General features: G+C 35.4%; 1 protein-coding gene across 1 annotated transcript in view; it reads right to left on the bottom strand.

Annotated features, from left to right (window-relative positions):
• Positions 1–15,672, bottom strand: part of LOC138326783 (putative methyltransferase NSUN7) — a 68,613-nt gene extending 52,941 nt beyond the window's left edge. The window contains exons 1-3 of the mRNA XM_069272786.1: positions 15,556–15,672; positions 14,424–14,540; positions 3,148–3,821 (exon numbers count right to left, since the gene is read on the bottom strand). Of these exons, the coding sequence (XP_069128887.1) occupies positions 3,148–3,616 (469 nt within the window). The 5' untranslated portion in view covers positions 3,617–3,821; positions 14,424–14,540; positions 15,556–15,672. The remainder of the gene's footprint in view (positions 1–3,147; positions 3,822–14,423; positions 14,541–15,555) is intronic.
• Between the last annotated feature and the right edge of the window lie 3,081 nt (positions 15,673–18,753).

Below are 18,753 nucleotides of genomic sequence, written 5' to 3'. Positions count from 1 at the left end.
AGGGGCTCTAGTTCATGTGTATCTATTTAGTTTCTTGTATTGCCTGTATCATACAAACACATGGGCCCTAGTTCAGGTGTATCTATATAGTTTCTTGTATTGCCTGTATCATACAAACAAAGGGGCTCTAGTTCAGGTGTATCTATATAGTTTCTTGTATTGCCTGTATCATACAAACACATGGGCTCTAGTTCAGGTGTATCTATATAGTTTCTTGTATTGCCTGTATCATACAAACACATGGGCCCTAGTTCAGGTGTATCTATATAGTTTCTTGTATTGCCTGTATCATACAAACAAAAGGGCTCTAGTTCAGGTGTATCTATATAGTTTCTTGTATTGCCTGTATCATACAAACACACGGGCTCTAGTTCAGGTGTATCTATATAGTTTCTTGTATTGCCTGTATCATACAAACACATTGTCTCTAGTTCAGGTGTATCTATATAGTTTCTTGTATTGCCTGTATCATACAAACACATGGGCTCTAGTTCAGGTGTATCTATATAATTTCTTGTATTGCCTGTAACATACAAACATGAAACAAAGGGGCTCTAGTTCAGGTGTATCTATATAGTTTCTTTTATTGCCTGTATCATACAAACACATGGGCTCTAGTTCAGGTGTATCTATATAGTTTCTTGTATTGCCTGTATCATACAAACACAGGGGCTCTAGTTCAGGTGTATCTATATAATTTCTTGTATTGCCTGTATCATACAAACACAGGGGCTCTAGTTCAGGTGTATCTATTTAGTTTCTTGTATTGCCTGTATCATACAAACACATGGGCTCTAGTTCAGGTGTATCTATATAATTTCCTGTTTTGCTTGTATCATACAAACTATTATAAAATATAAATAACCAAATTAATTCCTGATGATAGAACAGACGTTGACTTTATTGATGTTTAACGTAGATAGAACAGACGTTGACTTTATTGATGTTTAAGGTAGAAACCAATCATTATCAGGTCCAATAAAGTCCACATATTTATGGCCAGATCATCCCTTTCATGTCTACTTGACCAAAAAGGTGTTCATTACACGCTTGATGGACCTATAAAGAGATGATCGACCATTTCGATGTATATGGTTTAATAGCCGATAAATGGTTGTCAGTCAAAACCATATAAATTATAAACTTCATACTTCTACATAATGGACATTTAGGACTCAGCGCTTTTAAATTACTTTCTTGCTTTTATTGCAATGCTTTTTGATGTTAAGTTTTCTGTGAAAGACTGAATATTATCTATAGGTCTAAGTTAATAGCATATTAAGGTAATATATAAAATAGTAATATCTAAAACTGTTTAGTTACCTGCTAGTTGGTATTACTTCAGTCTGATTAACATATATATAGCTTCATTGTAAATAAATATTGAATAATCTGTTTGATAAAGAAAAAAAAGTTAATGTTTCAACTTTTCATTCAGACTGAAGATGTATTGAGATAAAATGGAGAAATTATATGAATTGATATTTGCTTTGATACACTAAATATAGAAAGAACTCTCTGATGTGAAAACATTAATTTACAAAAATATAGCTTGTTGGTCCAAACTCCATATTACACCGTCAGTCTAATCAACATATGTCTTTACTTTACATTTACTTTACAATTTGGCAGGAGAATTTGAGCCAGTTTGTTTTTCCAAAAGTTTGTAATACAACTAGAGAAAGTTGTCTCGCTTTCTTACATCCTTCCTTACAAGCTGAGTAAGGTCAAAGTTCAAGGTCGTCTGTGCCATCTTCAGACACAGTTACATTATAACAGTAGAAATTCCTTACAGAAGATGTCAGAGTTGAGATAGAGGTCAATGTTCTAGGTTAACTGTACGTGTTTACGCAGCAGACACTTACGTAAAGTTATAACTGTTATATCTGATGCCAGTTATGCTGACTAATGTACCACAGACACTGGTCTGAATAGATCCACACTAATGGATAAAATTAATGCACTCAGACAAATGACTTGCATTTCATTGTACAATAGAAAGTAACACAAGTAAACATCCTTAGCCTAGAAATAACCGCTTTATCTTGTCATACAAGTTACTTAACAGTTTACCTACACAAAACATTGTATAGTCACACCTGCCAAAACTCTACCCCCATAACACTAGGTGTACAATCTCTATGTACTGATTGTAATGCGTTTATAGTAACAGAAGATGGGTGTCACTATCGCTTTAAAATCAAAAACAAAATTTCAAAATTACTTTAGATTAAAATAAAAACATCAAAATGTTGATTTATACAAAATGGTTACCCATGTAATGGACTAGGCAGTAATTGAATTTCCAATCCATTAACAAAATCTGTGTTTGTGAAGCTTTCAGGTGACTCATCTAGGATTCAAAGTCAACGCGGTCTTCAAATATACTGTTATGAATCTACATTTACAGGATTATCAATTATTCTTTTATCAATAAGTCAAACTCTTTGAAGTCATCTGATTTGAATACCACTTGCAATAGAGTTTAATGTCCATGTTGGCTGAATGAGGTTATGAATAGAATGAATGAGAATTGTATGTCAATCCAGTTTTAATATTCAGCACACCTAAGCAAATCTCGACATTACAGTCAATCATTAAAGCTAATTGAGTAGGTGTAGTGGACATACACGAAGCAGCTTAATATCAGTCACTGCTCCGCTGTAATTATAATATGTACGTCCTGGGACATGGCACATGTGGATCCAGACAGTGTATCATTCACTGTGGTAGGGATAATTACAATGCTAATTTCTATAGACATTCAATTAATTTGTACCAATGAATTTTATTTTAATAATTTATTATGTAGCTATAGAAATCAGACACATTATAATTCTGGTAAGACTATAGTATGGTCCCCCACTTATTTAATAAATGTACTTCTCCCTAAGTATTCCTTTCCAACACTGTCAATCAGTATCCATACAGTGCTAATGTACGTAAGACAACAACAATCGTATCCATGCTGTACTAATAATATCTTAAAACTCTATGGACAATAAAACACTACATTATATGTATAGCAGTGACATTTTAAAAAATTGTTATTTCCAATAAACTCAAAAGGTTATTGTCAATACTTAAATATTCATGGTAATGTTTCAATCAAAAAAATAAAAACAAAATGAAAACTTTTCTACTTACATTTTAAGGCTTTAAAGGCAAGTTCAAATGACAGCCTTTTTTCTGTATCGTCCTGGAAGTTTAGTTCTGGTATGTCCTGTACTTTACTTTTCAGTGCATCATGATTTCTCCGTTTTAGGTAAGGGTTTTCTCTCACTTCCTTACTGTCATGTTTGAGTGCTGAAAATACTCGTGCAGCCTTCAGGTAACACTGATGACTATACAGGCAAGGTTCTTTTTGGAAAAAGCGGGCACGGAGTTCTGGATCGAGATCCAGACGATCCTCGTCAATTCCATTTTCCTCTTCCTCCTCCTTACCTCGGGGAATACCAACAGATTCTGCTGACATCTTACTCTTCATTCTAATGTCTTCACCTACAGTAACATGACGGGAGGCCGTCTGGAAACTGGCGGAGCTGCCTTGCTGAGCAAACCTCTGACTGGAGCGTGTGGGTAAGGAGTACGTATAAGTTTCAGCTGTTGGTGACATGTTTTGATGATGTTCTACGGGCCGTCTCCACCAGGTTGGATTAGAACAGTAGCGTGTGATTGGTTCTGCTCATCGACAGAAGCTGTCAATCAATCTAAGTTAGGTCTAACCCGTAGGTTACGATACAATCTCTCGGGGGATGGTATGCCTGCCTCCCGTTATAAGTCTAGTGGGCCGCTATCAATCCCCAGTGACTTATTGCTTTCTGTAAAGAGAAATTACCTGAGTGAGTTAAATCACACAACTGCCAGGTATCAGAGCGTTAACGGTAAGGCTGTATGCAAACACTCCCATGCTACCTGACTTCATCAAACTTTCAGGATCAATCAATCTGCTCTCTTATATATACCAGGGTTTGGATCACACTACCAGTACAATCAACAGTAGGCACACAGAGAGTCTCCCTCACAGGTAAAAACCCCGCACGGATTAAAGTGGTCATTCTAACACGCAGTGTGTGGTTAAGCTTCGGTCAGTGACGGAAATGTAATCAGAAGTCTTATGAATGAAAACAAGTAGCGTGGTCACACCCAGGGACTATGTAAACAGGAGGTCATTATAGGGCTTTAAACACTAATTATCAAAATAGAAATCATACACAACAAATAATATACAGTAATAGGATCAGACAGATTCAGGATTTCCTTCATACGTTGTATTAACCAAAATAGAAACATTTCCATAGGGTTTCCCTGACCAAAACTTTTACACTACAGCGTTAATCTGCTATAAAATCAAATTAAAGTAGCACCAATACCTGAAGTAATACCACTTTGTTTGATTTTACAGTCATTAAAACTATATGATTCATGTAAAGATTACAAATACAAGTTCATCCAAACATATATTGGCTGAATAGTAAGTTTTACAGTAGAAAGCTTACAACATCTGCAGTATATGTATAAAAGACATTCAATGACATTCAACTGCTCACTTCCTACCTCATGATTCTAAGATAGTCCTTTAAAAATTTAACCATTTTTGACCTCTGTGAATGCCAAGGTCATTTCTTAGAACAAACGCTAAAGTCTTTTATTCTAGCATGCTATAATTATGTAAGCCCAATATCAGCTATCTTCTTAGTTACAGAGGCATAGTCATGTAAAGATTTAACCCTATTTGACCCATATGACATTGAATAAAGGTCAAGGACACTGACAGATGTTTGAACAAACTTCATAACCCTTCATCCAAGCATGCTAAAGGTTTCTAGCTGGGTGTCTGAAAGAACAATTTGTTGATGCTAGACAGACAAACAGATGGGTGGCCTTCAGACAATGGCTGGACATTGACATGCTGTGCCATTATGGCTCAGGTGATCTAAACAGGACAAAAGTATCCTATAAAGAGCTGTCCATCTGAGACATTCATGTCATAAAACTCAAGTATCTTGAGTGATAATATCTTTGGCAAGACTTTGAGATCATACTTAGTACAGACCACATGAAGTGATATTAAAATGTCAACATTTAATAGAGAAAAGATTCCTTTAGATTAAGATACTCCTGGCTTCTTAACATTCTCAAGCAGTCATAAACAAGCAAAAGTTTTTTGGCATAAAAATCTGCAATAAAATGACACAAACATACAGAATGGTATAGAATCCAATAAATTTATATGAACATATAAATACATATAAAATGTTTATCATGATAAACAGTAAACCTCTATATTACTAGAAAACAATGCAACATGTCTGCATGTACAGTAGGCATACATTTCATGTCATAATTGCTCAGATAATGTGGTTGTCCCTAATTATTTATATGTCATATTAACATTTCCTTTCCTGTTGCTTAATTTATCCTTAATCAGTCATCTATAATATTTTTTCACCATCATTTGGAAATTTCTAGGGCTTTTGTAATAGGGGCTATGTCCAAGGAGCTTTGACCCTAACGCAGAAAGAGTTTCATTTTTCAGCACAACTTAGGACTATCTAAACCAAGAATTGTCATCCAGGAGGTCTACTTACAACTTATAATTAGTTTACGAGGAGTAGTTGAATAATACGGGGGTTTCGAGATCCCAAAACGACTTCGGGAAAATTACAATGTGCCGTCAATTAGTTCCATCTTCTGGTGATTATGACGTCACCATTCTCCCATCAAATGATGACGTCATAACCACCAGATGGCGCAACTAATCAACGGTAAATTGTAGTTTACCAACGTCAATTTGGGATATCGAAACCCCCTAATTGTTTTCCAACCCAGGGGCATAACTCTTAAAAAAAAAGGTGGTGATATGTATTTTTCCGATTTCAATTACACACATCTACACTGTATTGAAGGATTATAATAACCAGCTTTCATTCCTCCAGTAGTTTAGGAGGAGTAGTCGTACGATATTTGTGTCTACAGACAGATAACCTAAATCCATATAACCCACCAACCCCCTAACTTCTTTGTGAGAAGGGGGTATAAAAATAAGAGATTCCTGGAGGGATCTTGGCACCCACCAAAGTATGATCTATGTCTGACAATGGAAAAAAGGATCTTTTCACTGCTTTTCAAACTTCATCTACAAAATGCAAAAGGAATTTGCAATGGATGGTGCCGGCGGTTAGGACCAAGAAAGATGATGGACTTGTTGTATAAACACTCTAATGATATAATACAATAACTCTCAAGGCCCCCTACACTTTGTTACACCCAGGGACCTCAGCTCTTCTCAGCATGGGACTAAGTGTGGGTCCTACAACACTCCACATGTATCAGTAGGCAATACACACCCCCAATTACACTATCTACACAAATATACAAACTTATCAATCTATTTAAATGGATACAAAACATTTGATAACTTCACAATTCCTCTTACAAACTTTCTAATATGTCAACATCCTGAAGTAGATATTCAAACCTACTCATCATGAATCATTAATTCTGGACATTTGACTTTTCTATAATGTCTGATAAATGAGGACAAATTGATTATTTCTCTAATAAACATGACCATTTATATTGACAAACACAGAATGTCATGTAAAACTGACAACAATTCCTTCCTGTGGCCAATCAAATTATGAGCACTGGCGTTGCTACATTCTCTCAATAGCATACATATCAGGTTGTTTCCTTAAGTTGATTATAAATGATAATTCCTTTGTTTGTCTGAAGTTTAACATTTTGAGACACATCAAAATTTTTAACAGTAATTGTCTTTGCCCTATTTACAGAAAAAACTTGTGTAACGCAGATGTCGAAAAATGCGTATTTAATTGATTTTTTTTCTCTTTTTTAGTGTTTAACTGTATAACATTACAAGAGCAATAATATAATTAATCACAAATTTTCATAGCAATTTATTGTTAAATGATGGCAGATATTTATTAACAAGAGGCCCATGGGCCTTAACGGTCACCTGATTTCAGATACAGAATGAAACAAAGACATGCATATAAACACTATATATTGGCCCATCAGACCCTTGAAGTCAGTCAGTGATTTTATAAATTTGACTTTTTAATCTATGAAGATTATGTGAATTCAGAAGAAAGATTTTTGAAATGTTATCCATTTGGACCCCTTTTGGCCCCGCCCCTCTCGTCCCTGGGGATCGGCCAAGACCAATATGAATATGATGTTAAAATGCTATCTCAGGCTAATAATTCTAACCCAGATTGACTAATTTCCTATGAAAACTAAGCAAATAATGTTCTTAAACGTGTTTTTCCTTTATAAACTATAGTAAATTTGACCCCCTCCCCAGGGGAAAATCTGAGATCCCAGGACCATGAAATTCACAATTTTTTGTAAAGGGCCTTAAGACCTTCCTATCTATCAAGAGTATCTGTATCTATGTTAAAATGCTATCTCAGGCTAATAATTCTAACCCAGTTTGACTAATTTCCTATGAAAAATAGGCAAATAATGTTCATAAATGTGTTTTCCCTATATAAACTATAGTAAACTTAACCCCCTCCCCTGGGGGAAACGTGAGACCCCAGGGTCATATAATTCGCAATTTTTGTAAAGGACCTTAAGACCTTTCTATATATGAAAAGTATTTGATTCTACCAGTTCCAGTATTTCAGAAGAAGATTTTTGAAGTTTTAGCCTATTTGACCCCTTTTGACCCCGCCCCTAAGGCCCCTGGGGGTCAGTCATAGAAAATTTGTTAATAGGATTAAATGGCCATCTCATACTGATAATTCTGACAACATTTGACTCATTTCCTATTACAAATGCATGACCAAATAATACGCAAAAATGTGTTTTCCCCAATATAAACTATAGTAAACTTAACCCCCTCCCCAGGCGGAAACTAGAGACCCCAGGGTCATATAATTCACAATTTTTGTAAAGGACCTTAAGACCTTTCTATCTATGAAGAGTATTTGATTCTACCACATCTGTGAGTAGAGAAGAAGATTTTTGAAATTTTACTCAATTTTACTCCTTTTGGCCCCTCCCACAGCCCCCTGGGGGGTGGGGACCATACAATTCACAATTTTTTGATTGGCCTTATGCCTAAGAAGGTTTCTGCAAAATTTCATTGAAATTGCTTCAGCAGTTTTGGAGAAGAAGTCGAAAATGTAAATTGTTTACGGACATACGACGCACGACGCACGACGCACGACGCACGACGACGGACAAAAGGCGATTAGAATAGGTCACTTGAGACTTCGTCTCAGGTGACCTAAAAATGCTGGCATCACTAAACATCAAAGAAATTTTAAAATATCTATTTGATGTAGAAATTTGGTAAATTCTCAAAGCAACAAAGTAAAAGGATGACATATTGAACAATATAAGGAAACTGCCAAGGGACAGGTTACTTCTTACATTCACAATAAAACTCGTCAGTACACAAGGTTATGTACAAAAGTTATCCCTTTTACTCAGTAAATCAAAACAAAGTATATTGTTTAAATGCTGTTTACCAATCAACCATCAGTTTTGAAGTTTGACATATTTACACCTGTTTTGTGGTTGATAAGCTGTGGTCAGTTACAGGTAGCTATAAAATCTTACTTGTAAGTAGGAGCTGTGGTCAGTAACAGGTAGCTATAAAATCTTACTTGTAAGTAGGAGCTGTGGTCAGTTACAGGTAGATATAAAATCTTACTTGTAAGTAGGAGCTGTGGTCAGTTACAGGTAGATATAAAATCTTACTTGTAAGTAGGAGCTGTGGTCAGTTACAGGTAGATATAAAATCTTACTTGTAAGTAGGAGCTGTGGTCAGTTACAGGTAGATATAAAATCTTACTTGTAAGTAGGAGCTGTGGTCAGTTACAGGTAGATATAAAATCTTACTTGTAAGTAGGAGCTGTGGTCAGTTACAGGTAGATATAAAATCTTACTTGTAAGTAGGAGCTGTGGTCAGTTACAGGTAGATATAAAATCTTACTTGTAAGTAGGAGCTGTGGTCAGTTACAGGTAGATATAAAATCTTACTTGTAAGTAGGAGCTGTGGTCAGTTACAGGTAGATATAAAATCTTACTTGTAAGTAGGAGCTGTGGTCAGTTACAGGTAGATATAAAATCTTACTTGTAAGTAGGATGCTAACAACTTCTATCATTAGTCTGTAGCCTTTTATACCACCACAACAATATTGACCAGGGACTGAATACTAATGCCACAAGTTTATTGTCATTGAGGCAGGAAATACAGATTGATTTTTGTCAGCACATATTGATCGCCTGAAAATGATAATTCCTTAAGAAAGTACACAGAAAACAGCAACTTGATGTACAAATCTGTTGCAGAGATGGCAGACAGGATCTTGCAAAATAAACAACAACTCAAGTAGCAGAAAGGTTATGTCATGTATAGTGTAGAAGCAATTGTCAGAGACAATCGATGACCGGTCATTTAACAAGTGTAACAGGGTGAGAGTACAGTAGTGTGCATGCCAACTGTACATGTGCTGCCAGCGGGATTCAAACCCACAACCCCAGACTTACTGGTCCTCCGCTCTATCGACTAAGCTAAAGGGAAATTTTCCAAAGTGCAAAAATAGAAGGTGAACATATCGCTATGTACAATTAAAACCTGCTATATAAGTAACAATGCTAATATGATCAAAAGTAGTAGCCGACATCGTCAGTCTTATCTGTTTATACCAATAATCATTACCGAATACTGTGTATATTAAGTATAAGCTAATACAACAGATTTGATTTATCACAAATTTATGGTTATGCCTTTAAACAAATGTAATCAGACACATTTTCACTTTCAGCATTTGTTTTTGTTCGGAACTTGGCTGTCTGAAAAGTTTCAGTATTTTCGGTCTATATAACATGTTAAGAAGATGGGAGACAGCTCTGCACAAGTGATTGTTCAAACTAATTATCGGTATCCGGGACAAACCAAATATAGGCTTCTTATACAATGCTTAGGGACCGCTTTCAAAAAAAATCTTTCCAAAAACCTCTAGATATGGTCACACTGCAGATGGATTATTTGATCAAAGAGAAGTAAACAATGGTGAGTATAGCTAGGCTAGATCATATACCTTTCAACACATCATTTAACATACAATACACAAATTAGCAGAGTTTTACAAAGAACTCATTCAAAAAGAAAGAGGTGAAAAACAAATCAAACTTACATGGTTAGTGAAGTATCCTTATAAATGGAGCTTAGAGAGAGCTGTTCATTTTATACCTGGTTCATTGTTTATGGTGTGATCACGTACATGTTTATTGTGACGGTGGTGTGTGTTTTATGTAACGACCTATGAAGAGCGTGGAAGTTTGTCTTCAGCACTGTCAATATTCGTACAGGTCAAACTTCCTCAACACTTACCTTCATCTGATGTCTAAGTTGTCTGTTGATACTTGTTGCTTAAATCCCCTGGTATAAAATGTGCCCCCTTAACAGACCTTATTTACTGTCAGCCCTTTTATGGACTATAAACATCAGGCCTAGATCCAACTTACACCACTTGTCCATTGACAGTAGACGAACATCGCTCTGATCCCATTAGTACTTGGCTGGCATACCCTCAGTCAATACCACACAACGACAATCAATTTTACTGCAGGCTATTAGGATAATATAAAGGCCACAGAAAGCTTATAAAATTAATCAACAATTATGGACATATATCATTCAGGAATGTTCTAGTTTACGACTACTGCCATATTCTATACCATGAACTGTAAAAGTATAATCATTCAGTTTGACACAGCTATGAAAGCTCAAAGACTTATTTCTATAATGAAGTTGATGTAAAATCTTGCAGATCACATACCTACCATCTGTAATGAGATGTTGTGTCATGAACATAGAAACCTAGCACCCAAAGCTGATCCTCTGAATAGAAAGTCCAATCAAGGCAGAAAGACAAAATATGTCACATACACATTAGGATAATATTCTATTTTACTCCTTACTCCATATCTGTTATGAAGTGGAAAACAGTTCATTAGATTAACATCCTATTAACAGCCAGGATCATTTAAGGACGGTCTCTAGTGTATACAGTGTATTGTGTGTATTAAGTTTGTTCATGTTTTCGGAGACTGCAGTATGTTCATGTTTTGAAAGACTGCAGTATATTCATGTTTTGGGAGACTGTGATATGTTCATGTTTTGGGAGACTGCTGTATGTTCATGTTTTGTGAGACTGCTGTATGTTCATGTTTTGGGAGACTGTGGTATGTTCATGTTTTGGGAGACTGCAGTTAGTTCATGTTTTGGGAGACTGCAGTATGTGGTTTTTTCAGAGACTGCAGTATGTTCATATTTTGGGAGACTGCAGTATGTTCATGTTTTGGGAGACTGCAATATGTTCATGTTTTGAGAGACTGTGGCATGTTCATGTTTTGGGAGACTGTGATATGTTCATGTTTTTGTTCACTATGGTATGTTCATGTTTTGGGAGACTGCTGTATGTGTTTTTTCAGAGACTGCAATATGTTAATATTTTGGGAGACTGTGATATGTTCATGTTTTGGGAGACTGCAGTATGTTCATGTTTTGGGAGACTGCAGTTAGTTCATGTTTTGGGAGATATGTTCATGTTCTGGAAGACTGCAGTATGTTCATGTTTTGAGAGACTATGGTATGTTCATGTTTTGGGAGACTGCAGTATGTTCATGTTTTGGGAGACTGCAGTTAGTTCATGTTTTGGGAGACTGCAGTATGTTAATGTTTTGGGAGACTGCAGTATGTTCATGTTTTGGGAGACTGCAGTTAGTTCATGTTTTGGGAGACTGCAGTATGTTAATGTTTTGGGAGACTGCAGTTAGTTCATGTTTTGGGAGACTGCAGTATGTTAATGTTTTGGGAGACTGTGATATGTTCATGTTTTGGGAGACTGCAGTATGTTCATGTTTTTGTTGACTGTGGTATGTTCATGTTTTGGTAGACTGCAGTATGTGTTTTTTCGGGAGACTGCAGTATGTTTTTTTGGGAGACTGCAGTTAGTTCATGTTTTGGGAGACTGCAGTATTTTCATGTTTTGGGAGACTGTGGTATGTTCATGTTTTGGGAGACTGCAGTATGTTCATGTTTTGGGAGACTGCAGTATGTTCATGTTTTGGGAGACTGTGGTATGTTCATGTTTTGGGATGTGGTTTGTTCATTTTTTGAGAGACTGCACTATGTGTTTTTTGGGAGACTGCAGTATGGTTTTTTTTGGGAGACTGCAGTATAGTTTTTTTTGGGAGACTGCAGTATGTTCATGTTGCGTTTTTTTGTGATAGTGAAACTCTTGCCTTTTGTCACAGTGCTATTTTACTGAAGTAAGCTGCCAGAGACACATAAATAGAGGATCTTACATGAGTGGCTTTGTAACATGAAATTTATTAATCAGTTCAATAATTTGATAGGTTCGTTTAGGAGTTTAATAAATATCACATTCTGCAGCCACGAGTGCAAGATTCTATCACATAACTAGTGTTCATGGAAAATTGGAAATACAGACGAAACTTTCAATTTCGTTTCTATATTCATGTATGTCAGAGTGACGAAATCACTAATCAGGTTTCGATTTTACATTCCCATCCACAGAGACAAGTGTTTTCATGATAATGTCATTATTACCTGTGACGTCACAATAGTGTTATTCATACATGTGTCTTACAATATTATATTTATGACATGGCTGTATGACATACTAATTAGGCTAGTTATGAATTAATATGATATTTGTCTAAGTTACAGGAATAAAGTCCTGTATGGTCATTAAGTTACCTGAGTACTCCAGAAAACTGCATGGAGACAAAATTAGATTTCCCACACAATTAGAAATCACTCTTTAACAAATTACTTTTCCAATAATGCAAGTGTACCATGCCATTCCTAAACTGTAATTTTCTCATTAACCTTGGCCATTAATCAAAAACTGATACTGTTATGTGCTACAAAGAAAGAAAATTCCAGGTTGAATGTTCAGAGCTAATGGAAGGATGTCCAAAATCAACCTGACCTTATTTCACATGCATACTGGGTGTATGCAGGTATTGTACATCAACAGAAGCTCTCCCTGCAGCGACCATGAAAAGTGAACATGACAGTCCTTTAGTCAAAATATTATGTAAATCCAGTTGTAGGTGTAGAATTGAAAAGCTTTACACCACTATGTATCATGAAATTTCAATTTTAATTCATGTTGGATCATAGCTCATAAATCATAGGCGTCAACCAACCAGATGAGATTTGATTTTTTTAGACATAATTTAATGTAGTATAGCCAATTTATTTATAAAAATGTTTGAACTGAAAGGGAACCTTCACAAACATAAAAGTATCGGTAAACACGATCAAATTCAGACATTTTTATATTACACAGGATAAAGGCAGGATTAGATTAAACCTGAACATTCTAAGGGGAAAGAATCAACACCACCTCATTGAAATTTTACTTTTCACAGTACATAAACACTTTGTGGAATCATAACTGGCTATTTACGATCATGGGTTTGAAAAAAAATATTAGTAGCTTGAATTGCTTTAACATATGATCTGTTGTTAATAATTTAGCAGTTTATAAATATTACTTTTCTGACACCAAAATACACAAAATGAATAGTGCAGAATTCAGCAGTAGTTGCAACATAGATCTAAAAATAAACAAAACAAGCAACACAATCAATAAATGTTGACACCCAGGTTTGACATTTCCTAAGAAACATCTCATGATCAATGGAACCAATTTATAAGGGAGTTAATGAAGAAAACAACCTTGTCACCAACAGGACTACAACTTACGATTTGCTCAACACAAAGAATAATTCCACATAGGGAAATTCCTTGTACCGAAAGCCACTAAGAAGAGTTGTACACTCACTCCTTTAGTGACTTTCACTATATAGGTGATGAAACATACTTCTATGTTTCCTTTGATAGAGACATTCGTAGATTTGTATTGCTGGAGACTCTGCTTCCATGCCTGGTCCAATACTCTATAAAAACGTGTTTTTATCCTATTCTAGCTTATACAAAAGAATCAGATCAATTTTCCTTGTCTATTCATTTGATGTTGACAACAAACAGTTAACATTTTAAATTTACGTAGTACCTATGCTTCACAGTTTTATGAACAACATTAAGGTTTAATGTGTGGCCTACAGTTCTGACATTTGCTGTAAACAGAAATTCTAACTTCTGTACAACGACAGCTTACTTCCAAATCACATTAGCCTGAAAACTACTAGTACTACACAGAGTTATTCCTGACAGAAGAAGTCTATTTTTAAAGATTAACACTTTTATTGAAACAGACTAACAATATTTATGGCAACTTCATTACCTTTTCACTGTACAGTATACTATAAAGCCTTTTGTAGATGATGTGGACACATCAGACCTGGGTGGGCTATAACCTGTCCTTACCTGTTTGACCTACCTGTCTATAAAGCAGCATATTTCATAATTTCCAGATACAGACAGCACTTGTTTGTCTTCACTTCATTAAGGCAATCATAAAATCCAAAGCATGATTGCATTCATAATATCTTGGTTCCTACAAAAAAGATTTGGCACGGATACTTATCAAATATTCAAATGCAAATCTGGAAAATGCTTAAGCCATCTTCAAAATAAGTACATAATATATTCATTTGGAAGGACCAGCATAGCATTTATAGAGCCCAACCACGCACCCAAGTGGCTAACACTGTTGAATACATCAATAAACATTCTTGTTGCCAAGTTGGATCAAGACGTATGGAGATGGATGATGTTAAAGCTCAATAGTTATGCTGCTATTTACTGTATGACCCATGTCTAGATAGATTTTTACTTCTCAATAGAAATAGGGATTGGCTGTCAAGATAGATTTGTTTAGCTGCTGATTTGCCTATGACCCATATCTGTTGACAGAATTCCTTACAAAGATATGGAAATGCTGGGCAAAACCTGGTCAAGCATTAGCTGGCTTTATCACCAGTACATCAAGCATATATAACAAATCAGCAAACAGAATGGCCAACTTGATGACAAATTACACATAATTGATTTTTCTCTATTTTTGTGAAGTCTCCATAGCAATTGCTACTAAAGAAATGTTCACAACATAATTTGTTGTAGTTCAAAAAATAATTAATTGCTCTTGTATAGTTTCTACTTATATCCAAATCATTGCTTAAGTTCTTAAATGGAAAAAATCATGTACATTTGTAACAGATGGAGAGCCAGTCATATTTCCTTAGAAATAATCGTGATATTGTTGAAACTGGGACTTTGAAGCATGCATATGTGAGAGAACCACAGTGGAGCTACTTGTGACATACATTTAAGTTCTATGTATATATTCAAACGTTGGTCTAATATCTTGACACTAGGCCTACAATGTCGCTTTATTCTAAGATGAACACATGAATAGGCCTACTGTAGATTAGTCTACTGTACAGTACAACCAGACTACTGCAGTTTTAACGTTGATACATTGATAAATCATCTGATATATACAAACTTTACCTTACCAAACAATGAAATATGTATATGTTAATTGTATTGATACATAAAAATAAGATTACCTCCATCTTACGATAGCGAAGTTTCACATAATGATGCTGTTATATCATACAAGTCATATCAATGTTTTGTTTCAGCCTCCGTCCGCCATCTTGAATGACGTTAGGCGATTGTCAATTGTAGCCATTGATTGGATGGCTATAAATATATCGACCAATGAGAATTGACTTCAAAATAGTCTTTTTCCCGCCATGACGTTTCGGATTTCACAAGTTGTACGGTAGGCTCATAGGCTTCGTCAACCTTTTTTCTCATCAACAAGATTTGTTTTTAATTTCTGATTTATTTATTTATTTATCTTTAGTAGACTAGTGTTTAGCTTCATAATTCCCATCACGTGAACTTGGAACAGATTTCCAACCAAAAAGACCTAAAAGTTAAATAAATATGTTTACTGTAGTATAGAAAAAAGACACATTTTTTTCTTTCTGACCCGCAGCTTATGTTTTAAAATATACACTGGCCATGTATCATTGATGTATTCTAGGTGGCCTATATTATGTTGATAACCGATGGTGGGAAAGTCGTGTCAAAACAATGATCCATAAATGCCAGGCGGTCGTATACAAATGACAACATCACAGTAATTTTAGAATTGGTTCATTTGAACCTATACATTGTATATATCTATTATGCTTTGTATGCTTTGTTTCACATAAAAATTATATACATCTTAGACGTTTTACATCTAATATCCTCGATACGCCAGGGGTTACTATCACTGACATTTTATTCACCACTGGATTATCTAATAGTGAAACTGGAGGCAGTTCAGGAGAAATCAACTGACCAAAGAGACTTCTTTTAGCGATTACAGAGAGAGCGACGCTCAACTTCAAAGGAACACAGTCAACCATCATGTAGCCTACCGTTATTCAATTCTGTTGATATGTATCTTCTATTGCCATTAGTTGTACTATATTCCAGGGGTGGATATAACGTCAGTTATAGTAACCCCTGGAGTAAAAACAAACAAACAAAAAATATAAACACATACGATCTACATGCAACCTACATACTTAAAACCACAGACTTATAGATAGTATATAAATCTCTGATAGACTACATGGTAGAGTATAGGCTAGATTGTCTCAATTGTCCATGGACACTGCTCTGGTAGGTTCAAATATTATACTGTACACACAGGGATCTGAGATTCTTAACAGTTTATATATTTGTGGACCCACCAGAGAATATAATACAATGTAGACTGATTTTTACCGAATTTCGATCTAGACCCCTAACGCATGTAAAATGGCCAATGGGCATTCCGGTTATATACTCCTAGTGATATTTATAAACTGTAACTGATTCTCAGGTCCCTGTGACTGTACATGCCTTGTACATTGAGTTGACATGGAGTACGTGACTTTTAGGTCAGTCACTCGGTCAATAACCCACTTCAAAATGCTTTTAATGTATCGATATTTGTTTGTACTTTATCAAATACAGCTAATCTATTGTACACCGACTACGTAAACACACATTTACTTCAGCACGGACAACCACCAAGTTTTTAATTAGCTGGAATGTCGCTATGTAACACAGGGTGACATGTTTTGCACTCCCTCACAAAGTGCAATTATCCCAAATATCCTTTCCATTTTGTTTTACTAAGAAATTCATTGATTCGCTGTCTTGAATAATACCTGATAAAGATGTTTTCCCAAGATGGCGACAGAGAATATTTCCGGTCCAAATTTACTGTAGGTTTTCTATGATTCCCCTATTGTCTCTAGTTATTTTGTGTGATTTAGGAGTGTAGCTAAAACGAATCGGTAAAAACCATACTCTATCTAATGATACACTCGTAGTAACAGAGTATAGTGTGTCGCCATTCGTATTCGAACCCACGACCCCGTAGTTACTGACTGAACTAAAGGAGAAATCCCTCCAACCCCATTACATTTGCCATACGCCACTTATGCAAAGGACGTCTTTCAGTTGGCATTCACAGCCAATATGAATGCCAACTGAACAGAGGCAAATCCTACATGAAACGCTAGCTTTGAATGCCAACTGAAAGCCGTTCAATGCTTATATTTACATTTGGTTATAATTTTATGAAGAAATCCCAAGAAATTTTGCATCTATTAACCCTTACACATTCTGAAGATTGTCTATGGACACTCTGATGGTCAAATGTATATACAATGTAGAACTTTAACTAATTATCAGACTCACGCTAACAATAGTCTTTTAATTTTCTCTAACCATTACGCTCGATTTGACATTTTACAAATAGAAGCATTCTCTTTATAGTCGACCAACCAGTCATAACATAAAATCGATGGCAGTTCTATAGGTAAGTTGCTATCGCCCGCTTCGGGTTTTTTTTGTTTTTGTTTTTGTTTTTTGACTGACTGCAAAAATCTCACCTTTAATGATACATTGTCAGTATCATCAAAAGCTAGGTCAAAACTTTAATCTGATATTTTGAAACAATTCAAGCCTCCACCCTGGAAAGACCGTTCCTGGTCAGATATACACTAAGACAGCATGTTTCGTTTTTTATTTAAGAAACTTCCTCAAAGTTAATTGGAGACTTTGTTAAATAGGATTAGTGTTGACAATAACCTACCAAAGGTATAACATATATATGACAGTAAACAATATCAGGATGTGGTACGTTATTATCCCGTCCTTCATGAACATTAACGGCCGGGAATGTACGTCACAAACATTACTAAGAGAACAACGTAATGGCTGTCGTGAGGCCTGGCCACCTCACGGTAAGTTTACATGTGTTTGTGCATTATTTTGTATATAAATGTTTTTTATTGTGTTTACGGTGGTATGAATGCAATGTGGATACAGGCATATTTAATGTATCTTTATAAATCATTTAATCAATATTATAATGTACCGTTTTTTAAAACATTAAAGGACAAATATCGTACACTTGTAGATCTTACGTTGTTTTCGTTAGGACTTATATACGTGGAAATACAGCAAATTGCCTCTAAGGCCCCTTACTTACATATATCAATATTCTAGAATGATTGTAAGCCATATCAAACTCGTTTGGAACAGCTTCAAATAATTTACAATACATTGTATTAAAATATGCTAGAAAAAAAGCCTTTAGAGTAATTTGCTGTATTTCCATTATTATTTCCTATATTTCCTCCAATATTGAAGAGTTTACAGAAAATAATACATAAATAAAGAAAGAAACATTCTAACATACACAAGTTACA

Source organism: Argopecten irradians, chromosome 7 (genome assembly GCF_041381155.1).
Source record: "Argopecten irradians isolate NY chromosome 7, Ai_NY, whole genome shotgun sequence".
NCBI classification, from domain to species: Eukaryota; Metazoa; Mollusca; class Bivalvia; order Pectinida; family Pectinidae; genus Argopecten; species Argopecten irradians.
The sequence above is the reverse complement of the archived record's forward strand: the minus strand, read 5'-3'. Positions and strand labels throughout refer to the sequence as shown.